Below are 25,480 nucleotides of genomic sequence, written 5' to 3' on the forward strand. Positions count from 1 at the left end.
GAGCTTAAACAGAAGGTACAAGCAAGCAGCAGGGCTGGCACTGCCAGCCAGAGGGGTCTGGGCGCTGCGCTGCTGAGGTCGTGCCTTACATCAGCGATCCATTTAGCAGAGGCAGATGCTGATGATTATCCTCTACCTTGGGAGAAGCTTGTGATTTAAAAGAGTTTTCTAATGGGTACCACTGGAAGCCCTCTGCCAGGTCCTACAGGGGCTTGTGTTAGACAGGGCTGACAGCGAGCAGCATGAATGATTCACACAGAGCACGTCACGCTGATTTGCATTGACACCATGCACCAAGAGGAGAAGGGTTTTCTGTGAACAAAAACAGAGGCAGAAGGGGAAAGCAATGCCCATGTGAAAGCACAGGGAAAAGGCAGTGCAAACAGGCAACTGTCCCCAACAATGAACAAGGAATTGAGTGGCTCCAGTGAGGAACCACTGGAGGAACTCACTGTGCAGTGAGCGCAGGGCTGGCCGTGCTGACTGACAGCCGCCTGGGAACGCTCCAAGCACAGAGCTGGCTGCCATGAAGGATGCTGCTCCCTATGGTGTTAGGTTGTGCCCCGTGAAACAGCACTGTTTGGCTTTGCAAAGAGATCCGGCATCACTCCCCAGTCCTATGTTCCCATCCCCAGAGGTTCTTTTATAAGCTGGTTCCTCCAAGAGATGCAGATGTGCGGCCCCATGTAGGGCCCAAAGGCAGTGGAGACATGGCTACCAGTGGCCAGCTATTTCATAGGACACTGTGCTCCTCCCAAGGAGTGACACTCTGGGATCTGAGGAGAAACACACACACAGAGGTTTGCTGCATGGTCGGCTCAGACCTGCTGTTCCATGCACTGCTACCTTTAAATGCAGCTGAGTTTCCCAGGACACAGGCTGGGCTCAGAGCAGCCACGAGCCGGCAGAGCTTATTGTTTTGAAGTAGAGAAAAACAAAGGTCAAAGAGGGTAAATATCAAATGTTAAGCAGCTGACATCCAGCTGCAGAGCCTCAGCTTCAACATGTGTCTCAATGTGACAAGGTGGGGTTTGCATCCGTGCTTCCACTGTTCCAAGGACATGCCGCTCCTCCCATCCTCTTCTGGGCTCTGCATTTCATCCTCTGTAAACAAGGCAGGTTTTGTCCCTCTTTGCAAGCAACAGCAATCTACAAATGGGAGGTGTGGGGCTAGTACTGATACAGCACGAAAAATCACCATTTTTCAGTATTTCATCACGTTATCATCCCAGCAACTTTCAAGCTCTCTAATTGATGGCTTCAAAACGCAAATACAATGGATTCAGAACCAACCATCAAGTGCAAAACCCACAACAACTGCTAGATATGTCACTGCCACTGCAAAACAAACAAACAGCCGCCTACAGCGTACAGAGGACTGATAATGTGCAGTGATTCATTTGGGAGATCCTGACCAACCCACCCAGCAAAGGTGTAAAGCACCTCTTTCAGAGAATCACAGTATGATTGGGTTGGAAGGGGCCTCAAAACCCCCCAGCCCCCTCTGCTGTGGGCTCGCTGTTCCCAAAGCTCAGGCTGCCCAGGGCCCATCCGTGGCCTGGGGAACCTCCAGGGATGGGGCACCCACAGCTCTGGGCAGCAGTGCCAGCACTTCACCACTCTGAGTGAAGAATTTCCTCCTCACATCTAACCTACATTTTCCTAAATTAACCTCTCCTTATCATGGCCACTACAAGGAGCTGGGCATTGCCGAAGCTGTAGAATCACCTGTGTTGGAGAAGACCTTCAGCCCAGTCATCAGGCTGATCCATCTACCCAGTCAAGGAGTCTCCATGGATGCTATTGCTAACTGAAATAACAAACAGCTCCAAAAACAATCTCCAAAAGAAAGAGCTCGCTGCCGAGTGCTTTCTGAAGAGCATCAAAGTGAGCCCCTCACCTGCAGCCTACAGACCACAGGGAGTCCGCAGAGCACATCTGCAAGAAAAACAGCAAACACGGAGCGGCTGAGCTGTGCCAGCAAATAATTCCTAAGGAGAAATCAAAGGGGAGAACCTTGCTCTGCCTCGTGGCTGTGGGTTTTTCTCTCTGGTCCCGCTGGCTGCAGGAGAAGACGACGCTCCCAGTGACATGGGGGACGTGGCAGTCCTGACATGCTCCTCTTGTCAGGCAGCGTGTTCACATGGGGCCTGGGGCCTCGGGGACAGGTGGCACAAGCAGGCGAGGCGGAGAGGTGCTCAATGAATATGGATGCCCACCTGGCTGCTGAATATAGATGAGCATCGCTCCTTTGCATCAGCCACAGAAGGTGCTCAAGTGCTATGTTGGGGAGATGAGAGCTTCTCCAGAGCACAGCAACAAGTGCAGCCCAAATCTACATCCCCATTACAGCTCAGAAGAGCAAATTCCCAAATACACAGTGGGCAAAGACATCCTGCCCTCCTCTAAACCACTCCTCAAGATGCCACTACTGCCAAAGAAAACACAATGTAAGCTTCCAGCGCAATATTTCCTGGACACATTTGTTGGCATCTTGCTGTCATTCATGACGTCCCCACAAGACTTCTCCACAAGCACCTCCAAGGCATTAATCATAGAACCATTTGATTTGGAGGGGACCTTTAAAGGCCATCTGGTCCCACTGCCCTGCCCGGAGCAGGGACACCTACAGCTCCATCAGTGCTCAGAGCCCCTCCAGCCTGACATGTCTGTCTGTAGGGATGGGGGCACCCTCCCCACATCCACCTCTGGCTTCAAACCACCTGATCCAGCTCAAACGTGGGCCAGCAGAAACCCCTGCTTCCATTGACAACGTGCACTTGTGCCTTTGTGCCTTTGACGCCCCGATCATTAATTGTTAAAACTTAATCTTATTCATCATTTGTTATGCCTCAAAATTGGGTAGGAAAAAAAAAAATCCAAATGAAGCGAAGTGAAAAGATTTCAGAGATGGTACAGAAGGCTCCTGGAGGAGCTGAAGAATACTCTCAGGAGACTGGGAACGCAGTGCTAACCCAACCTGAAAGAAAGAAGATCTTAAGACAAAGAAATCTTGCCAAATTGATCCTTTAATTATAACATTAGTCGTTTCTTTCAAAGGCTTAGTGCAAGAGCTGAAGGTGGGGGGCAGAAAAGACTCAAAGGGAGAAAAGACTTAACATCACCAGGATGAGTGGAAGCAATTAGGAGGATTTAAATTACTCTCTTGTTTGGTACAAGGCAGATAGATTTCATTTCTCTTGCCATCATTGCTCAACTTCTTGCTTTGGCATCGCCCTGGGTTACACCAGCCCTAGGACACACGACGTATCGAGTCGTGCTCCTGAGCTCCCCGCCCCACAGCACTGCAGTGGCTGCTCCTTCCCTGTTCTCTCTGATGCTCCTGCCAGGGTTATTTCAGGAGCTTGTGGAGCTTTAAAAGCTGAGCAGTCACATCTCCTTGGGCTTTATACCTGCGAAATGTGCACAAAGAGGAACGGGGCCAATTTTTTTTTTTCCCCTTTCCTGCTTTCAGTTGGAATTAATTGATCTGTAATTGCACCCATAGAGGGGAAAAAGTTAATAGACGCAGTAATAAATGCCAAAGCCCCAGAAGATCTGGCTCTCCAAGCCCCTGCCTGGAGCTACTCCATCTCTGCTAATAGCAGTGCATGCAATTCCAGCGCATGTGTGTGTGTCAGTATTTAGAGAGCAAACCGAGAGGCCTCGGCATGATGGAAATCATTGCTTTTTCTCTCCCACATACTTAGTGCTCAGGAGCAGATGGATCCAGGCTGTTTACATCACGGAGGTCATGGCTCAGCCTAACAGTTGGGGAACTGACTGTTGGGAGAGATGCGCATCGCAACCAGAAGATTGCTAAATCTGGGCTCAGGCAAACTTCTAATGGTGGCAAATGAAACAAATGTCCTCCTGCAGCCTCTTGGCATTCATGACCTGCCTTGGGTGGCTGGTTGGCTCCCCAGTGAGAACAGCTGCTGAGCTGTAGCCGGGAAGGCAGGAGGCCAGACCACATCCCAGTGCAACCACCCCCTCCCTGCTCAGCCCAGTGCAGGGGGATGCGGAGTAGAAAAGCCAACCTTTGCCTCCCAGAGCAGAGCCCAGTGCTTTCTTTCAGCACAACAGAATGGTGAGAAATGTTAAAACCAACAAAACCTTTGCAAGCAAAGTAAGGAAGGCAGCCTTTGCGTGCCTCCACTCTGAGGACACCGCATTTCACAGTCCTCCAACAGCCTCATCACGAGGACAGCCAGCCTCAACCAGGTCCTGCACCCAGGGAGGCTGTGGCCTCACTGGTGGCCATGCACAGCCCATCTGGCTGCCTCCATCACCTCCAGCCCTCCAGGAGCTGAGCAGTCAAGCTTTTCCTTAGGTAGCTGGCACACCACAAGAGCATCTCCATTGCCAATTAGGCCACCCACCCACTTGCATCCTTCCCCAGTACAAACCCTATCAGCAATAAACAAACATTGGAAATGCCAGCCAGCGCCTGGGAAAAGCCTGAGGTGCCTGCATCCAATTCAGTGGATGCAGGAAGGGTTGCCCCACACAGTCCTGCTGTGGACAGACATCAAGAGAGGAACATGCCATTGCCATCACACCTGAACTCATGGGGACGTTTAAGACAGTGATGGAGATGGTCAGCTTCCACTTTGATCCCCACATTCTGACATCACACAACACTCAAAACAAGGACCAAGGAATCATATGATGTACATGCAAAAAAGTCTTTTTTTTTTCCTCACTGTAGGCTGTCACTGGCCATACAGCCATCCTGTGCCCAAAAAAAGCATCTTGGAACACCCTCAAGGTACTCCATGGGGTTGCTGATTACACCCCAGCAGGAACACCCCACCCACCATGCCCCACTGCCCTCACTCTGCACAGCCTACCACCAGCCGCCCTCCCCACGTGCCAACCTCTGCCAGTGCTGGGGATGCGCTAATGCAGCCGCAGTTCATTGTCATGGAAACAAGAAGCCTTTTTCTCTCCAAGGCCAGCCTGATGGCTTGGAGGAAAATCTCTGTTCCACATGGAAGATCAGGAATAAGACAATCATCTTTCCCCTGTGTCCCCCTCCATGTGCAAGTGATGCTGGGGATCCCCAGCCAACAGCTCCCAAACCCATCCCATGCCCACCACGCTCCATCAGCTGTCAAATGTGCACCTGGCTACAGACACAACCCAAACTCATAGGCATTTCTATATCTCTTCCTCTCCCTCTTCCCTCCCAGTCACAGTCAACAACTTCTTGCACATCAAAACACCAAAATCTTCAGCCCCTTGTTGTGAGACAGGCATGGAGGGGAGTAGCAAGGTTTTGGGACGTGGCAGCACCAGGGCCAGGCACAGGGCTCAGGCACATGCCAGGAGGATGTTGACTTGCTTACCCTGACAGCACTCCCAGGACAAGGTTGAGGACAAAGAAGGATCCAATGATGATGAGGGGGATGAAGTATAGCCAGTTCCAGGTGGCTCCTAAGGCATCATTGGTCTGGAGGGGAAAGAAATCACAGGGGTGACGTTATGCACAGCACAAGCAGAAGGTACATTAATTCATGTGCAGGAAGATTCTCCTTCTGTACTGACCACACCAAGCTCCTTGGGGTGACCAGCTCTTCGCCAACCCTGACAATAGGCTTCTGCCATCATCCCGCTGTATTGTTCCATTCTGGCTGCATGAAGCAGTTTGCAGCTCCAGACAGTTATTCACCAAACAAAGCTTTTAATAAAAGCCATGCCCCCTCACCCGTCACAGCCACTCCCTGGCCCCATTTGTCCCCTAGCGTAAGGCACTGTGCACATGATGCCAGGCTGGAGGGTGATGCGGCAGAACGTGACTGTCTGGGGGAGGTGGCATCAATCTTGTTGCAATGAAAGGCTCTTTCTCTTTTCTCTTTCTTCCTCCTCTCCCCGTGCTAATTAAGCCCTCATCTCCATCTGAGTCATTGGCACCACGTCTCCCCATCGGCCAGCACAGGAACCTGCAAGTGGGGAGGTAGCCACCTCTGGTGACCACCACACAGGTACTGGGGCCACCAGTACATCTGGCTGTGGGCACCAACCAGCACACAGAAGGATGCTGCTGGGAGAGACACCAGTGCTGCATGCCAACCCCTACCCTGAGGTTGGTCTCCATTCCAGGAAATGCGAATGATGCACTGAAATCCCATACTCACCGTTGCTCTCCAGAGATACTTGGACTCACCCATGAGTCCCCGTGCCAGGCCACTGCTCTCCAACAGCAGCATTTCCCACGGCAATCAAGGCACTGTGTACCTCTTGGAACAAGCTCACACTGGACTCTACTCCGCTGTCCAGGTGCCACTGGGTATCTACCACCAGTGTTGGGGTCACTCCCCACCAAGACCAAGCCTGAGAGCCAGGGGCTTTCCCCCAAGCTCTCAGCACAGGCGCTCCATTCCTACAGGTGAAGAAGGCATCTTCCCCCACACACTGTTGTGCCCTGAAAGCACAGCTAAATTTAGAGCAATGGGGACCAGCATCACCCTGCTCTAATTGCCAGCATTTTCTCTTTTGTTCCCTAAGAGCTCAGCATTTCTCACTGCTTCTCAAACCCATAGTAGACAGTGAGACTACCTCTCCACCTCAAAGCTGAGGAGTGCCTAACCCTGAAAAATGCACTGTTCCCACTGGAAATGGCAACCACTCTAATGGTTGTCCCTAAGTCTCAGCCTAAATTTATTTGTGGACAGTTGATATCCATTTGTAGTTTTGCCAACATTGACCTTTGGCTTACATAGCTCTTCTCTTCCCTGTTTCCCATCCTGAAGTATTTATAGATGGTGACTGTTGCCATTCCCAGGCTCTGCTCTGGTAGCTCAAGTAAGGTTCATTCAGTTTTCTCCCGCATGACTGCCTCTCCCTCTTCGTTCATCCAGCAGCCCCTCGTCTGCTCCAGTCCAGGCTCAGTTCATCATCCATGTACACAGGAGACCCAAGTGAGCAATGCTGACAGGTCCTGCTGCATCCATGCATGATGCTGCTGAGACCTCACCATCCTGCCTGAAAGCTTCTCTTCTTTCCCCTCCATCTCCATCCTGGCACCTTCCAGTTACAAAGACCCAAGTTCTTGGGAGGTATATCCTCGTCATTCTCCAACACGCACACGACTCACCCTGAGAGCTCTAAACCAGCCCCACCTTGGTGCTGCTCCCTTCCCACTACCTCTGCTCCGCCAGCCCTTCCCCTTAGGGAAAGCATTACTACGACAAGCGACTCTGCATGTTTCCTGCACTTAGAAAACCAGTCCTTGGATGCCAGATTAGCCCGGCATGACCTACCTTTGGCAAACCCATGATTCATTTTCCTCTTTCGCCTCCAAAATCTGTTCCGAAATGGCATGCAATTGAGGTCAGGCTCGCAGCCCTATTCCTGCCTGCCTTACTTTTCCCTTCCTCCCCCCGCTTTTAAATATAGGCACTGCATTCACTCTTCCCCAGTCAGCTGGTGCCTCCCCCAGCACGCCAGAGCTGTTATAAATACGCAGGACCAGACCTGCCATCTATGTGCCAGCTCCCCCTAAATGCAGTGGGGGTGATGCTCATCGTCAAGCTGGTGGGCACAATGGGCTGTGGCCGTGCTCGTGTTCTTGGTCACACTATGCATCCTTTTGTCACCCTTGGGTTCACCAGAAGTTTGAGTGAAATGTCCACCTGGTGTGGGGGTCTGTGCCCAAACATCCCCTTGTTCCAGGTTGGATATTAGGAAAAATTTCTTCACTGAAAGAGGGGTGAGGTGTGGAATGGGCTGCCCAAGGAAGTGGTGGAATCACTGTCTCTGGAAGTGCTCAAGAAAAGGGTAGATGTCGCCTTGAGTGATGTTTAGTGGGCATGGTGGGGATGGGCTGATGGTTGGACTTGGTGATCTCTTTGTTTTTTTCCAACATTAACGGTTCCGTGATTGACAGAGGTGAGAAACCACTTACTGCTCCTTTGAGCACTCTGCACGAGGTCCATGTTGCTTGAATTTTGGCACTTCCCAACTTCTTTGGCGCAAGAAAATCATTTTCTTTAACAAGCAGCCCCTTTTCCTTTATATTTGGAGCACCATTCACTCCTAATACCCTTCCACAGACAGTAATTCACCACCTTGCGCCTTCCCATAGATTTCCCACTTCCCACTTGCTCAGGACCCAGCAGGACATCTCATGCAGGGTCCAGGGAGGCCAGACCACAGGTAGTTCAACCCTCAGACCACACCAAAGCTGCAACTCCTTTAAATGAAGAAACTCCTTCCTGCCCCTGGCCTTCTGCTGGAGATGGGCCTGTTGCTCATACAAAGCCTTTGGGAAACTGAGGAGCCACCTGATGTCTGGTCCTTCTTCTTCACCTTTAAGGCAACAACCTTCTCATTACAGAATCACAGAGTCATTCAGGTTGGAAAGACCTTCAAGTTCACCAAGGCCATCCATCAAAGTGAATCACTGAGTCCCACCACTAACTCATGCCCATTAGTGCCACATCCACACATTTCTTCAATACCTTGAGGGATGGAGACTCTACCACCTCCCTGAAAGCCCATTGTGAATCACTCCATCCTAAAATACCACCAGCCACACTCTTCCTTGGCTGCCTGACCACAAAATGTGTTCACTACCACCTCCAGGAACGCGTGAGACACTGACATATACAAAGCATACAAATGACCCAAGCCACCTCACCGGCTCGGGCCACCAGGGTGATAGTGCTGGCACCATACCCACCACCAAGGCCACCACATGGACTGGCCCTGTTACTTTGGCAGCTCCTACATTTCCAAAGGGCAGGAAAAGGCATAGGGAGCTGCAAAAGCAGGTCTCACTCAGGGGCCAGAAGTCTAAAGAAGTCTAAATATATACTGCCGTCGAACGCAAAGCACAGGCTCGCAGCCCACACATACCCTCCCTCAGCATGAGAAACTTCAGGATTTTTTTGCTGTGCTGGGAAAAAATAATAAAACAACCACAAACTCAGTTTTTTCTGTGTAAAAAATAAGCAAAAAGCACCTTCTGCCTTTGCAGGGCACCTCTGGATTCCCAGTGGTTTGACAGAAAGTGCAAGGGAAGGAAGGGTGATGCTGGACGGACAAGCAGATAAGGTCTGCTATTGAGAGAAACAGTCTCAGCGATGGTCCCTGCTCTGATCAGCTGCACAGCCATGTCCTCTGTCCAAATCCATCTGCATCAGGAGAGCCTCTGCGATATCTGCTCTAATCCAAACCCAAATGGCAAGTAATTAGATTGGGGTAATATTCAGATATTACCATAACCCACTTGCTTAGGGAATAAACACAGCTTGGGAGCAAGGCCCACAGGCATATGTAGCAGGGCTGTGCACACCATCACCTCCCAGGCCCCAGTACTGTGGGGTCTGAGGATCAGAGCCGGTACTCAGCCTCCCTGGCACAGATCAGTAGGAGCAGCATCACAGTCCAGCCAAAAGATAAAAAAAAAAAAAAAGAAATTAAAGAACTCTCCCAGCAGATTCCCTGACCTAACCAGCTCCCTCAAGACCTTGACACCCACTGCAGCTCCACAGCACAGTAACAGATCTCCTTCTTCCCTTTAATAGCTATAATTTGATATCCTGCGTGCAGGGCCATGCTTCACTCCCCGCCAGCTGTGCCTGGTATCTGTCAGCGACCCCAGTGCTGTACAAGATCTGAATGAAAATGCTTTTCTTCTCCAAATTAGGTTAATGAGGAAATTGCTGTATTTCCTTCACAGAGCAAAGGCTGGGTCGTATCCTATCCTGAGTGGGTGCCCAACGCTGTGCCCAGCACTGTGCAGACCCCAGAGTACCAGGGCTTCCCATAATGGGATTCTTGGTGAGGGCTGAACTGTGCGGGCACGCATCCTGCTGGGTAGGAATGGGGAGACAGGGAAGAGCTCTCGTGTATTTCATTTTTCCTGTTTTCTAAATGAAACATTTCAACTTCAGACTAAGAAAACAACGCGTTGCTAAAAGCATTATGAAAAATTAAGTGTTTTGAAAGTGCTTGATACGGGTGTGGAGACTGACTTTGGTTCTGTTCTACTCTGATCTGCCAAGAAATCACACCCAGACCCCCCAGCACTGCATACCATGGGACGCCAATGAGACCCTCCTTGGGTTGCCAGCAGTACCTTTCATGGGATGCCAATGGAATCACAGCCCCTGGGCTTAACAAAGAGGGGCTGAAACCCTCTGTCCTTGTAGGGCAATTCCAGAGCATCAGGTTCTGCTCTGTTCCTCTGGCTCAGGACAGAGCCGTTCCCTTGGCAAGCAGGAAGAGGGTGTAAGCAGGCAGCTCTCAGCGGAGCAAGCCTCCGAAGCTGCAGATCCAGCAGACACAGTTTGTTTCTTGCTGTGTCATTTCAGTGCGCACACATTAAAAAAAAAATAAAGAGGAAAAAAAAAAAGGAACAGTTGGCAAGAAGGAGAGGGTCTGGCTTTAAGTGCTAGCAAACAGCTGAGCCAAGAGAGAGCAAAAACCAGCACCCTGCCCATGGCTGCTCGGGATGCATGCAGCAGCATCACTGGGCTCACCTGGCAGGGCTCAATGACCAGGAGCCATTTAAGGGAAAAACAGCACACTTAGTTAAAAGTTTGGATGGTGTTAAGCCCTTGGGGTGGCACTTCCTCAGCTCCTCTTCCCTAGAAAACCCAGCACTTGGCTCCCTCCACCTTCACTCACCAGCGTCTCTCCCTCCTTGGGAATGCACAGGGATAAAGGCATGAGTGATGCTCAGGACCTCAGAGCCAAAGGCACAGCACTGTGACCCCCTGTATTTATCACCCCCAACCCATCCATCGTGTCAACAAGGCGGATTTTGGGTTTACAGCAAGCAGCTGTGGCCCGTCAGCTCCCTTGATGCCTTGCCATGCATTTTTAATTAGCAGCACGGATGCTACTGTAATGCCTGGGAGGCAAAATGTTTTCACCCATTGCTGCTAACAGCCATGGCCCTGTGCACAAATCAGGGCTGTGCCAAGCCTCCTGCTTGCTCCCACCACCTTGATGCCATCGGGGCTGCCCGTTTCCCACCCCAGCATCAATCCCACAATGACACCAAGCAGCTTTCTGCATGACATCTGGTCCCCATGCCACACAGCCAATGTCCCTGGCACACAGTGTGAGGAGGCCCATGCTCTCTGAAAAGGAATCAAAGCCCTCCAGGGATGGGCAAAGGGAAGGACTCCAGTTTGAGATATTTTTTGCTGTTTTTTTCCCCAATCACACTGTGATTTCTGCATAGCAAGGCGGCATCTCACGCAGGCAGGGTGAGGAAAACAAGGTGAGAGCTGAGCGCATCCACAGAATAACACACGTGGAGAGCACCACGGGGCTGATTAGCTTTTTCATGATGCTTTCTACATATTCGGAGAGATGTGCTTCTAGGCCGGGTAAAATTGTGGGAAAATGGCTCTTAAAATCACGATACAGCTACACGGGGGAATATTATAGTAAGCAATTTCTTTGAGAGATTGCTGAAGCATTTTGCCTGCCATCTCCTCTCTTCTGCAGAGCTCCTTGCTAACCCAAAAGGGCTCCATTTCTCACCACTGCACCCAATGGCCGAACCCCCAAACCTGCAGGCAGCGAGCATTTCCCAGAGGACCTCAGCCCATACACACGCTTGCTCACGTCCTCATTTGTGGCATTTTTTCCCATAGGAAAAGAGTTCCAAAGCCCATTTTGCAGCCTAGAGCCAGGCATCCCCATGAGACAATGGAAGGACAAGAGGCAGCTGAGGGAGAAGTGAATCAGCAGTGATTTGCCACCAAGCCCCAAACCCTCATTCAATTAGCAGCCAAGAATGTCCCTGATACTTCCATTAAAGGTAAGTAATAGCTGGAGTAGGAAAGGGAGGCAGTGGGCAGTCACAGCCATCAGGGATGTGATGACAGAGCACATCTGGACAGTGATGCCGGGAACATCACTCGAATCCCAGACCACCAGGCATCCCTGAATATCCATCTCAGCTATGGGTCGCACCCAGCTGCCATGGGGATGGGAGGGCTTGGAATGGGGTTGTGGGGATACTCAGGAAAGGAATGGGCTTGCCCCGGTTCCCAGCCATCCCAAAGGCAGTTGTGCAGGGGAAAATCCCTTTTCATGCTGTACACATTTGTCCTGCCAATATGCACTATGGTTAAGTCTCTAAGCCCACTGATGTACCAGAAATGCTCTTGTGTTTTGATCTCCTAAGTCGTTCAGTTCTGCCCAGTTCCCCAACAAAGCGGCAAGATGAAGACACCAATAGCTCCTTTAGGATGAGGAGGAACAGAACCTCTGGGCAAGAATTATCATAGAATGATAGAACCACTAAGGCTGGAAAAGACCACTAAGATCTCCAAGTCCAACCATCAACCCCTCCCCACCCCATGCCCACTGCCCACGTCCCTCAGTGCCACATCTCTATGGTTCCCAAACTTCTCCAGGGATGGTGACCCCACCACCTCCCTGGGCAGCCTGTGCCAGTACATCACCACTTTTCAGAGAAGAAATGTTTCCTATCATCCAACCAGACCCTCCCCTGACATAGCTTGAAGTCATCACCCCTTGTAGGTGAAGCCCTGGCCAAGACCGCTCCCCCAGTCCAGGTTTTGGTGGTCCATCTGCCTCACGGATGCCAATCAGAACCCCCAGCATCACCAAAACAAACAGGGTCCCTAACGCCGGCAGCGCACAGCCTTCATCCAGCTTACAAAACAGCCTTCCTGCTTACAGCAAAGCAAATATTGGAGAACGTTTCTCCATTGCGATCCATCCAATCTGCCTCCTGCAGAGCAATGCCACTCTGTAAATCTCCAGGCGTTATGGGAACCAGCGTATAAAAACATTCCTGGTGCAATGACGCCGGAGGCGATGCTGAAATTAGGCTGGGAACAGAACTGGCACGGCTGCTTCCAGTCCATGAACTGAAACCCATCGCCCACAAAGATGCAACCATGCACCTCTCTTCCTGCTTCATGTTCTGCTCAGTGTCACTGCCCAGAGCCGGGGATGGAATGACCCCTTGGACCAGTAGAACATGTAGCACATGTCCCTTTATTTCCCACTTCCTCCCCAAATGGGATGCACCGATCCCATCTCATAGAATCACAAAATCATTTCAATTAGAAAGGACCCTTCAAGGTTATGTGGTCCAACTCCCCTGCAACGAACGGGAACATCTACAGCTATTTCAAGAGCTCGGTCTCCACCAGTCAGGATCTCAAAAAATTTCCAGTCCAAGTAAATGCCACCTCTAGAACCCCCATATCCCCACACTCAGCTGCACCAAAAAGCCCCTGACTTACATTGTACAGAACTGTGGTCCACCCTTCCATGGTGATGCACTGGAAGACGGTCAGCACAGCGAAGAGGATGTTGTCGAACTGCGTGATCCCATCATTGGGACCGATCCACTCTCGGCACTCATAGCCCGGCGGACAACCCTGCACCCCGCAGGGGTGGGGAGGGTCCAGCTCCTCCAGCTCACCTGCGAGCACACAACATACCCAATGGAATGGGAGTGAGAGATGGGGAGAACCTGGAGGCAGATGGGCAAATGGGGGGACGCAACTGCACACAACTGAGGGATGCCCGCAGTGTATAATGCAAAATGCAGGTCACAGCCCCTGGTGGTCAAGGAATCAGCATATGGATGGCAGAGCATGGTGCCCAAGCCAGGATGCAGGGTGCCTCCCTCACCTGAATTGTTTGTGTAGCAGGCTCGGTGCAGTTTCCCACTGTAAAACTCCAGGCCGATGATGGCAAACATGAGAATAGCAAAAAAGAGCAGCAAGCCGATCTGGAGGAGAGGCACCATGGCCTTCATGATGGATTTCAGCACAATCTGAAGGCCTGGAAGAGAAAAGAGTGAGTTCAGCTCAGCAGCCCCTACCCAGGATACATGCACCCTGTAGGCAGTGGGACAGCTCCTGGTGCATCCATCACCTCCTAACACAATATCCCAAGACAAGCACCCCAATTCCCATCATGCCAACAGCCAGTAGGGCAGGGGAAGCTCCCCAGCACCATACAGACATCTTCTGGACTAATCCCCACCATCCAGCATGCACGCACCATGCCTCTCATGCTGCCTGAGCTACAAATCCCATACACCACATGTTGGGTGCCCAGGGAGGGGAGGGAAGCTCAGCCACAGTAGCAGCCTGGTTTCTTTATTTATCTCCATTCCTGCAGAGGAAATCTTGACAAAAAAGAAAGAAATATCCCCTGGAAGGATCCACCCACTACCTTCTGGTCATGGAGCTGAGCCCTACAGCAGGATGCACCCTTTGCATTTGGGTTGAAGGAGAGGACGCGCCACCAGGGAGCTTTTCCTCCCCTCTAATTTCCACACCACGTCACCAAGGTGGCACGAGGTCTCCTTGCGAGGAAGATGGGAAGAAGAGGAGAACTGGGAGCACTCAACTTACTGGGAATGCCCGAGACGAGCTTCAGAGGCCTGAGCACACGCACAGCCCGCAGGGTGCGCAGGTCCACGTGCGTGTTGAAGTGTGTTCCAGCGGTGGCAAGGATGCTGCAGACAGACATGACGAGAGCATGGTTACAGCCCCATAGTGCTGGGCTGGGTGCTGAGAACCTGGTTTCCATCCAATGAAGCAGCCCTCACCAGCAGGGCCCGGTGTGGGTACTCTTGACACCTCCCCTAAGCCCACGTGCCATCAGGCTTCAGAAGACGGGGCCCATGGCCGAGTCTTGACCCTAAGCTCACGTGGAGCCATCAGCTGCATCAACTCCTTCAACATGTGGTGTTTCCTTAGGGAATGAGCCGAGAGCCTCGCACGCATTCAAAAAATATACAGTAATGAAAATTTGATGCCCTTGGAAAGCACAGGAAGGACTCCAGTATTTGCTTTTAAAACACAAAGATTTCTCAAGCTGATCTCGGGAAAACAAACTGGGACAGAGGGGAGCCAGTACACTGCGAGTCTGGCAGTGCCCAAGGTGCCCATAGTGAGAGGGGAGTGGGGGAACTGGTGACACTGAGAGCACAGAGCATGTCACCAGGTCTGCTGGGCTGTCCCACGTGGGCTGAGTGAGGAAGAGGAGGACGAGGGCTGCATGGTGGAACCAGGGATAGGGAGGAGAGGGGGACAGAGGTTGGCAGCAACCTCAGGGATGTTTGCAGCAATCCAAAAAACTGAGGGAAATTGGGTCATTGTTCCACTAATTCATCTAATTGCAGGCCAGAGCGGCTCTCTGGCACACAGAGCAATTAGCACAAGTTCCCTGCCGTGCTCCCCGAGGTACGTAGGTCCCAGCCCCCCCAAAAGGTAGCTTGGTTTCCTAGGATACCCGGCACCACAATGCAAGCAGGTTGGTACCGCCCGCTTCCCAACCCTCCTCTTCCTCCTTGCTGGTTTACCAGGCTGCTTGCAGAAGGGATGGGCAGCAAACCTGTCCCAGCATCACTCTGACATCACCTACAGCCCCAGTGCACTGACCTGCTCATCCATGGTGCATCCCCATGGGGACCAGCTCTCACACCCTTGGTGGCATACAGCACCAAGCATCTCCCTGCTCCCAGCAGTGGTCAGACACCCCAGCTCTCTGGAAGCAGACCCAGTGAGGAGCCGAGCACCCAGGCTGCAAAGTCCTCTGCTAACCCAGATTCATCTGAAAGGCTCAGGAGCATTGGTGAGGAGCCTCCAGGCAAGGTTCACGCAATTTCAGGGCGAGCTTCCACCACGCTCCAAATTAGCTGCTAAGAATGGGACTCCTCTGTGGCAAGGTGACGTGCTCCTTGTCCTCATGGGGGGACAAGGGACATCACGAGCTGTGTCACGGAGAGGGTGGGTCAGAAAAATCACCAAGCACAGCAGTGCCACTGCTGATGCTTCTTCTGACCGAAGGTGTCTGTGCATCCTTCCTGCTCAGCATCCCAGGGCATCCACGCAGCCTAGAGCAGGGTCTCAGCAGCATGGGACTAAATTTAGATCATTTGAGGTGCTGGAAAAAGCAAGCAAGCGTGCAGGCACGCGAGCCTGGTTTCTGTCTGCTTTCTCCAAGCCCTTCAGTCTGTAATAAAAGACATCGCCTCTCCTTGATAGCTTCTCCTGTATACCCAAAACCTCCTGCTCTGGATGCCTCACTCAACATCTGTTAATTGCTCGTTAACCCTTACATGAGCCTTTTTGGTGGCATGACCCACATGGCACAGTGTGACCCACTTCTGCTCCACTTTGCTTTCACCACTTGCTGCTCACCTCCCCAGGCCAAATTGCTCAGACCTGGCTCTGAAACCACACAGGGAAGCCCGTGCCACGCTGGTTTTGCAGCCTTTCTTTCCCTTTTTAAAACTGCCACCAGAACTTTAAAAGCTTCATCACCTACAATAAACCGAAGTGAAATTGGAAGCAAGAGTTAGAAGCCAAAAGGCAAAAAAAAGCAAGGGAGAAAACCATGGCATCACCAAGCCTGCCGGGGAGCATCACCCCAGAGTTGGGCAGCAGCAACAACAAGCACATTGGCACACATTGAAAACCCCCTTGAGGATGGGATGGAGTTCAGTGTTTGTGCAGGACTGCAGATCTGCTATCTGCAGAACAATTCAAGCCCTCTCCAACACTTACAATATCCACGTCTGATGTACTAATAATTATTCTTTATTTTTAGGCAAGGACCCAAACTAAAATTACATCTCACCATCCAAGTTATCTGAAAAAAGCTGCCAGATTGGGCTATAAAAATCCCAATGATCTCATGCTTTTCATCATATGTACCAGAGAAAAAAAGGAAAAAAAAAGTGAAGGCGTTTTTATAGGTCACCTAGGCAAAGGGGCGAGCTCTGCTTCTTCGGAATAAAAGGGAGAAGAGAGACTTCAGGTGGAGAAAGGAGCAGAGAGGATCTATTGGAAGAATGCAAATGAGAGAGGAGGCAGGGTGGGAAATATATGCTAATCCGCAAAGTATAATTGAATAGTGAGCAATCAGCAGCAGACAAAAACACACTTTGGAGAAAAAAAATATATATTAGAAAAGAAAATCCGATGCTTTGTGTTTGCAACCCGGGCAGTTATTTTGTTTTATTTATCTGCAGCCCCTGCAGCAAGAGATGAGACCCTGAGGCACTGTGCAGCAGTGGGGAAACCATCTCCAAGCTCAGTGGTGATCAATGTGATGTGCATTGGGTATGGCACAAGTCACGTCCCGTGGTCACACTTCCATAAAACCATTCTGATGCACCCGGCTCTGCATCATCACCCTAGCATGAACCTCAGCACTGGGGACCACCGGGCCATGCTTTCTAGCAGGGAGCCCAAGCAAATGCTGACCTCTCAAAATATTTGGATTCAGCATCTCCCAATGGTTCCACGCAGGGGTGAGGGGATGAGGGAGCCACCGGTGCAGCCAGACAAATCCCAGCTCCGAATCTGGGCCAGGCAGGGTGCTGGCTGGCACACAAATTAATATTTATAATTAAGTGGAAAGGCCCCTCAAGGCCTGAACCGCCACCTGACTCTATGAGGGAGACGAGTGCATAATTAATAGACTGGTCAAACAGCTCACAGGAAGGGACCTGATGGATTTACCCCATTCTTCCCCTTTCTGGCTGGTGAACCAACCCCTCCTCTGCAGAGATTGCTGTGATTAGCACCGGTTACACCCAGACAGATGCACTCAGCAGCCCAGCCCTGGGGATGCTGTGCAACCTGAAAGCCTCTGTCCTTTTTTTCCACACTCTTTCTAGGTTTTGGGGCCACGACACAAGTGGATTGTGAGGCTGCAGAGCTGCAGGTCCCATCTCAGATGGCACCAAAGCAGTGCTTTGCTCCAGGAAACCCTAAGCTGAAAGCGATGGGAGCGTTAGGGTGACCACTAGGGTTCCTCAGCTGGCCCTGCAGCAAAATGGGGGATGCCCGTGTTCCCAAACCCATAGCACAGCTCTGCCTACATAAGGCCCCCCCAAAGCCCTCCGGCTCTAACACATCCCTGACGCTTGCAGTCTGCCCTTTGTGCAAGGTGCCGGTGGAAGGCACGTCCTGTTGCCATGGCATATGGCCCATGAATCATTCACAGAGCTCAGGAATCAATTATTCATCCAAACGAAAGACCAAACACTTTACTAATTGTCCTGGAAGGGAAGAGCTGGGGACAGGAGACGGGGAATCACTGTGCTGGAGACTGGCTAAAGACTAAAGGAAAAAGGGAAGATGACCAAGGCGAGCAGCTCGAAATCCCATTCGCTGTGCAGACAGATGACATCTAAGCCATTCTGCTAGCCCATTCTTGTGGCGTTAGGGCTCCTTCCAGTCTGTTCCAGGCTGTGTTTTGATCATAGTTTTTTATTCCTTACACTAACAGCAGAACCACTCCATGTGCAGAGAGGTGATGCTCCATCACCAGTTCATCTAGCTCCAACCTCTCCCTCCCAGGGCTGCATGTAAAGAACTGACCACGGTCCACTTCAGGACCAGGACACACTGCACCAAGAAGGTTCCAAGCCCAGCTTCAAAGCATATGAGGTGAGCATCCCCAGGGTAACACGTGCCATCTCTATCTCAGTTCTGCTCCACAATGCATGAAGGTACCTTATGCACGTTTTCTGAGAAAAATATATTTGGCTGGGGGAGAACGGGCTGTTTTTCAGGCAGCTATGATGATTTAGAAGCCATAGGTTACAAATGGAGTGGGTTTACAAATGTGCCTATTAGTTCCCCAGTGGAAGCTTTAGCATTAGGGAGTTTGGGGTGGGCGTTGATTTCCACCGAGATGAGAAATCTGGGTTTATTGACATAAGAAGCAAACACCAGTCGAACCTGCACTGGTGCCATCTGCTCCCTCATGGGGTCCCAGGAGGCCACTCATGTTATCAGCCCCTCGTTAGGCTAATTTGTGCCTGCTGCCCACAGACACCCCAACACAGTGCCCGGGCCACTGCATAAAGCACCTCTCTGATTTACAAAGCTAAATTAATGCTAAAATAAAGAGCACCCAATGTCATCCGCACAGGGACAGCGATGTTGGTCCACAGGGATGCACACCACTCCTACGGACGCCCTCTGTGTTGCATCACCATCCCAAATCACTCAGCGCATCCTGAGGACACTCACAACACCCCCCTGCACCCCAGGCATCTCCGCGCATCCCAAAGACATCTGGCCAGACCTATCCATCAAGTTTTAGTCTGCAGAGGCGCTCACAAGGCCCGGTGCAGCACTCCAACGTTGCCACCCGCCCATCACAGCACGTGCCCCTCCCACAGTTGCCTGCGAGCCGCTTTGCAGCCCGGCATCGCTCGCTGCAGAAAGCCACCGATAACTCAGAACACTCAACGCACGCACTGGTTTATCTTGCAGGGAGGCAAGCTGTCACTGTCACACGCACACCTCTCCAAGAGAGAGCTGCACAGGCGATTCTGGGAGGGGTTTCCATCTGCCTGAGCAAAAAGCAGGACGTAAGAGGACAAAGTGGTGAAGCTGACTCTCCGTGCCCCATACGCCTGCTGGGGGACGGCACCTGTGGGCACAGCAGCAGCATTGCACGGCCGCTTGGTCCATTGGCACTGGGCCCAGTGCAGGCAGGAGCTGGCGATGCCAGCGGGTGAGTAATTGCTGAGCGCTGACTCAGCACAGGCTGGGCTGCAGCCGGCTCACCCCAATCCGCCGGAGAGGCTCACAGTGGAGCTCCCAGCTCAAACATGGCATTTCCCCTTGGCTGAGCCCCAAAGAGTGCTCAGGCCAGCCGGCAGCCCATGGGCATTTCCAGCCAGCCTGGGCTCATTCCCCAGTCCCTGTATCACTCTAGAGATGCCACCAGGACAACCAATCCTTCCAACCAGGACATCTCCAACAAGCACACCCCTGATACATGCCATGCCATGCCACTGTGGGCACACAACGCCCATATCACCACATCCCAAGCACCAGGCTCAGTGTCCACCTTCCTCCAACAAACCGGTGCCACATCCCACGTGGTGCCACTGTGCAGGAGCTTGCATACCTCCTGATGGGACTGCAGCCAACAGCTCTGCAAGGACCCCAGATACCTGAGGTTCCCATGCCTCATTTTCCCTGAGCCGCTTCTGCTCAAGCCACCATCAGTGAGTGCAAACCCAACAAACAGTACCTGCTCTTTTTTTTTTTTGTGTCACCAGCACAGCTCATCATATCTGAAGCAAGACTTGAATCTGGGCCACAATCCCAGCAGGTGACACAAGCAGTGACAACCAGCACCTGGCACAGTTCATACATTGCAACCCCCAGCACGGATCCCAAGTGCTGAGCCAGTGTCACCCGGAGCTGCAGCCCCACCAGGACCCTGGGTCTAACTAACACCTGTCCAACACCCACCTCACTCCATGACCAGGCCACCAGCTGAGAAAAGCTGACGCGATGCCTTCAGGGACAGGGAGTTTGACAGGGAACTACATCCCATTATGGGAATCCATCCTCCCTTCCCTCAATTCGGTAGAAAAACAGCACCACAAAATGGCAAAACATGGCTGCACCGTGTCCTGGAGCTCGGTGTCGCCACCAGGACAAGCCCTGTGCCTGCCCTCCGATGTCCCTTGACTCACCCACTGAGGACCACGATGAAGTCCATGACGTTCCAGCCATTGCGCAGGTATGAGCCCTTGTGGAAAACAAAGCCCAGAGCCACGATCTTAATCCCAGCCTCAAAGCAGAAAATCCCAATGAAGTATGGCTCCGTTTTCTCCTGCAGAGAGCAATCAGGGGCACAGTGAGAGGACACAGGGCACACATCACCAAGCATCTCACAACAGAGCAGCTTCACCTTGCATCAACCCCATTCCATGTCCCATCCCACCTTCCTCATCTTGGAGCTTCCCCAGCCCTTCCTCAGACATCATCAATTTGGAGGCCAGAAACGCAGAGCTGCAACTTACTTCAGCGTCACTTTTTAGGGCTTTTAAACCTTTCTGGACCCACCCATCACAAAGGCTGCTGGAGTTCCCTCCTGATCCACCACCCCAAAATGAGCAGAAATCATCTGTTGGGAAAGGGGCCCCGATAAGGATGCTCACCAGTCTCCGTGACATGGGTGTCTTGTCGTCCTCTGGGAGGTGCTGCTCCAGGGCCAGCACGATGCAGTTGGCAATGATGGTTGCCAGGATCATATACTCAAAGGGAGTGGGAGAAGTCAAGGAGAAGTAGAATGGAGCTGCCAGCCCCCCGAGCCTCCCTGTAGCTACCCCATTTTCCCCTATAGCTCTGCTGGGATGGTGCCTGCGGTGGGTGCCCAGGGGATGCATGTGAGTGTGGAGGTGGGTAGCTGTGATCAGGCTGGGCTTCATCTGAGAGAGAATGTGGGGTTGTGCACTGTTGGAGTTGTGCACTGTAGAGCCAGGCATGACACCAAGCTGAGCACCTGCCATGGAAGCTCCCAGCTTGGCCACCCATCAGAAAGGAAGGGAAGGGCAGAATCACCGCAGGGAAGCACCCAGACCAAATCCTTGTGGTTTCCAGCAGTGACCATCCACCAACCACCAAACACCTCCAGCACCTTGCCAAAACCCTGTGGCCACATCACTACTGTCACGGCACTGTCCAGGAGAGCTGCCAGGGGCAGGCAGCCCGGCTCACCAGAGCTGGGATGTGTTTAGGGATACGAGCCAGAGTGACTTCAGCCAAAACATTTGAAAGGCCACTCAGGGAAATTAATGGTTGATAAGTTAAAAACACACCGGGAGAGAGCTCTGCAGCACGCAGGTTCCATGCAGAAGATCCGGAGCATCATCTCACATTCAGCCAGTGCTGGAAAACTTTCCCCTCAAGGCTTCCTACCAGCAAGGATTCTATTGCCTCCTTTCCCTGCTCCCTATCCACAAACTTCAGCTAACACAGAGGACACAGCACTCAACCACAAGCCGTCAGCCTATTTGGTGTCTGTCATTTCATCTTCCTGAAAGTGTGTGAGCAATTAGCACAGCTTCCAAGGAGCCAGCATACTGGAGGGGCAGCTGCACTGGGCACATGTCAAAATAAGAAGGCAGGCAACAGCGTGGTCAGACCTTAAGAGCACCCTGAGCTCCTCAACAAAGGCATTTACCACTGCTGCCTCCTCCCTCCTGCAGTGTCCTCACCTATGGGGGAAACACCTCACATTTTCCCACCCCACAACACTATGGGGTCCACTCTAAACATAAGGTCCACACTAAGTGTGGGGTGTGAGGTGAGAAAAGCCTCCCCCCGGGGACTGCAGAAACATCTGCCCAAACGATAGGGACATTCATCCACACACATCCACGTGTCCTCCCAGCTCAGGGCCAGGTGCTGCTCTCAGAGCCTTTCCTCTCTCATTAGGTGTCTAATTGCCAACCTCCCAGCCCCCCAGATCGCAGCACAGCGCTCGCCTCCCTGAGAGGCTGGTAATAAAAACCCATCTCTCTCCAGCCTTCTCCTCCTCCTTCGTCTGGCTTCTCCGGGCAGATCATTAGGGAGCCGATAAAAATAGGTTTTCTTATTGATTTATCTCCTTTCCCCATGCCCTCGCCCCTGAGCAACTGACTGGTTTCCTTAGCAAGTCTGCTAATCCCCAGGCACACTTTGCAGCCCAATTCCCATCCAGGTTGGAGAATGGTCTCTGAGGCTACAGTATCCCCAGACAACATCACCACAACCATCGTCATGAAGGCAGACGTGCAATGGTGATGGAGATGCCAAACTTGCCTCTCTTCCCTACCAGGAGATATTGCTCATGAGGAGAGCACGAAGATGGATTTGCAATGCTGGTAGCCCAGCAGTGCGACCTCACCAGGTGTTTGGACCTCACCAAGCATAAGGATGAATCCATCCCTGGGCCTGGGTGAGGTGTGGGAGCTGCAGGGAACCCTCCTCATCCCCTGGCCCAGCAGCAGCCTAGTGCTCACGCCTCACCCAGCTTTCAGGTAGGAAGGTGTGGAAGGAGCAGAAGAAAAAGATGGAAGCCACCTGGGCATCTCCAAAGGGCAGGAGTGGTTCCACCTTGCTCAGCCCCAACATCTCCTACAGCCTCCATTCTCCACCCATCCCCACATCTCTCCTGGGACCTGCTGCACTGCAGGCATTTCCATGTTCCCTATGTGTGAATGTGATGGATCTTCACCTCCTACACCACTGGGCTTCGCCTTGCTGCTCCCAAGCCACTGTCCACACACCAACACAGACCTTCTCCTGCCCCATATGCCCATCTCTCAGCTCCACACCCAGCAGGAGGCACTCAAACAGAGCAAACACCACAACTGCTCCTCATTCAGCACCGGGTTCCCCAGCCCTGCTGCCTTTGTCCCCAAGGACACAAGCCCCATCCAGAGCAGAGCTGCCCGCAGCGACGTGGGCGCAGGCACTGCCTACCACGTGCAAGCAGCGCCAGGGAGAAGTGCTCTCCTGAAAACTGGAAACCAAATCTCTCTCTTTTTTTTCTTTTTTTTTTTTTTCACCCCCTCCCTTTTTTTTTTTTTTTTTTTTAAACAAAAAAGAACCGCATCATGTGATTCTCCTGCCTTAACATCAGTTTTTTAACTTTGGTTGCCACGGCAACAGGATGCAACTTGGCGTCACCATGACAACAGCTGCCTCTGTTTAAATTCACCATCTGACAGGCAGCCTCTCTTTCCCTGGCTGTCAGAAAGATGGACCTGCCATTACACCTACTCGCCCCTCCCCAAAGAAAACATTTTAAGAAATCCGATGAATGAAGGGCACAGAAAGCAGCCTCAGGTGATGGAGGGGAGATGCTCCTGGGTAGCACAGCGTGGTGATGCTCTTCCTGCAGGGTGTGAGCAAAGGGGACAAAGAGGCTGCGGTGTCCCCAGGTGACACTCACCGCCCAGCCAGGGACACCCACTCATCCCAAATCACTGCCATGTGGGGTGCACCAAAGCATGGATCCCTTGTGGGATGAGGCAGCAATGGGCACTGGGATGCAGTGACACAGCTGTCACCGGCTGCAGTGGAAAGCCATGGGCACAGGGAGGTCACCTGGGATGCAGGGGAGGCTTTGAGGACGGCGTGCTGGGGATGAGCCAGCAGCACCCCATGTCATCTGGTCCTTCTGGGGAGGGAGAAGGATCGTGGCAAATGCGATTAAGTGGATGAAGGACGGAGCAGATAGAGCAGAGCTGCAGCCCATCTTGTGCACTAACTGAATTGCAGCTTCCCAGGCAGTGAACAAATGAAATCAGGGCTCAAGACCTGGCCATCAGTGGGAGCAGCGGGGCTGTGTTTCAGAAGGAAAGGAGAAGCAAAGGGAAGAGGAGATGTTCCTGCAGCCGAGCCAGAGGCTGCCTTCTGTTTGGAGCACCAGCACCCAAAAAGAGCAGCTCCAGAAGAGGTAGCAAAGCTCTCAGCGAAGGCTCTCCCCGTGGAGCCAAATCCTGAGCCCTGTTCCTTGTGTTTCTCCTCCTTCCCCTCCATGCATCATCCCTATTTACACTGGGAAGCCAAACTGCAGAGGCTGCTGGTTATAATTATACAGTTACCCAGCAGATATCCAGGCCTGAATCACCCGTTATTTTTAGCCCTATTACCTAGTCAACTGGAGCTGGGTGAAGAAGAGCCTTCACCCTCCCCTCGCCCCATCCCAGCCCCCTCCGACCCATGAGCCTAGCACTCTCAAGTGCAACACTGGGTTGCAGGCTACAGCCAGGTGCTCACATCCCATGGCCCTGATACACCAGTTTCAAGAGGAGAGCAACTTTCTTGGCCAGTGACACTGACAACAGCATAACCACACTGCTTCCACCCAAGGAGACCTTGCTATAAGGTTAGCACAGCCCAAAGCTACACTGATGCTAGCATGACAGTTGGGGCATTGTGGTGTAGTACAAGTTGAGGTGACACCGAGTCCTCTCCACCAAATGAAGCTCAGCCTCATGCAAGGCTTACAAGAGGTCATTCCACTTGACCCAGCATATACATCCAAAGGTCCCTCTTTTCCAGCCTATCACTCAGTGGGCACAAACTCATCACCAAAAAGCTTTGCCTATAGCCAAGCCCTCAAAAGCTCAATACACAACAAGCCCCGAGGTGGGAGAATTTCCTGGAAAGAGATGGCAGCCACGTATGGCACGGCAACCAAGAGGCAGCTCCCACTCCACACACTCGCCTAAGGATGTGTCCTTTCTTTTGGGGGAAAAAAATTAAAATAAATCAATGAACGAGCCCATCTGCTTCCCTGCAGTGCAAGTCTTAGGGAGGAATAACACCACATGCTGCAGCACGGTGGCCGTGCACCAGCTGGTGGGTGAGCATGGCATTGGCATGGGACCCCAGCCCATAGCCCCGCTCAGAGCAACAGCCAAGCAGCGGGAGCCCTCCCACATCATGCTGGGAAAGCACATGAATAATTTGGCATATTCTGGAAAACAAGACCCTGCGGCCCAGCGAGCGCCCTTCAGTGCTCTGAGTGCAGCTGCTGCCTCGCTGATGCTCTGCACCCAACGCTGGGCTGGGCATGGCACGGCAGGGATTCGGCAAAGCTGTCCCCATCCCACCATGCCTTGCACCCCTATGGCACAGCTGGACCCCCGACAGGCCCTGGGGGTGAACTCAGAGGTTGCAGTGCACCGATACACAGG

General features: G+C 52.2%; 1 protein-coding gene across 10 annotated transcripts in view; it reads right to left on the reverse strand.

The window, feature by feature from the left end:
• The window catches only part of CACNA1E (calcium voltage-gated channel subunit alpha1 E), an 84,701-nt gene that overhangs the window by 41,283 nt on the left and 17,938 nt on the right, over nucleotides 1-25,480 (reverse strand). For all 10 annotated transcript variants that reach the window (XM_052666383.1, XM_052666381.1, XM_052666382.1 and 7 more), the window contains exons 4-9: nucleotides 20,948-21,053; nucleotides 20,480-20,619; nucleotides 14,373-14,476; nucleotides 13,642-13,794; nucleotides 13,248-13,429; nucleotides 5,352-5,455 (exon numbers count right to left, since the gene is read on the reverse strand). In XM_052666383.1, coding sequence (XP_052522343.1) covers nucleotides 5,352-5,455; nucleotides 13,248-13,429; nucleotides 13,642-13,794; nucleotides 14,373-14,476; nucleotides 20,480-20,619; nucleotides 20,948-21,053 — 789 coding nt within the window. The remainder of the gene's footprint in view (nucleotides 1-5,351; nucleotides 5,456-13,247; nucleotides 13,430-13,641; nucleotides 13,795-14,372; nucleotides 14,477-20,479; nucleotides 20,620-20,947; nucleotides 21,054-25,480) is intronic.

The sequence above is a fragment of the Tympanuchus pallidicinctus genome, unplaced genomic scaffold (genome assembly GCF_026119805.1).
Source record: "Tympanuchus pallidicinctus isolate F22 unplaced genomic scaffold, pur_lepc_1.0 scaffold7, whole genome shotgun sequence".
Lineage (NCBI taxonomy): Eukaryota > Metazoa > Chordata > Aves > Galliformes > Phasianidae > Tympanuchus > Tympanuchus pallidicinctus.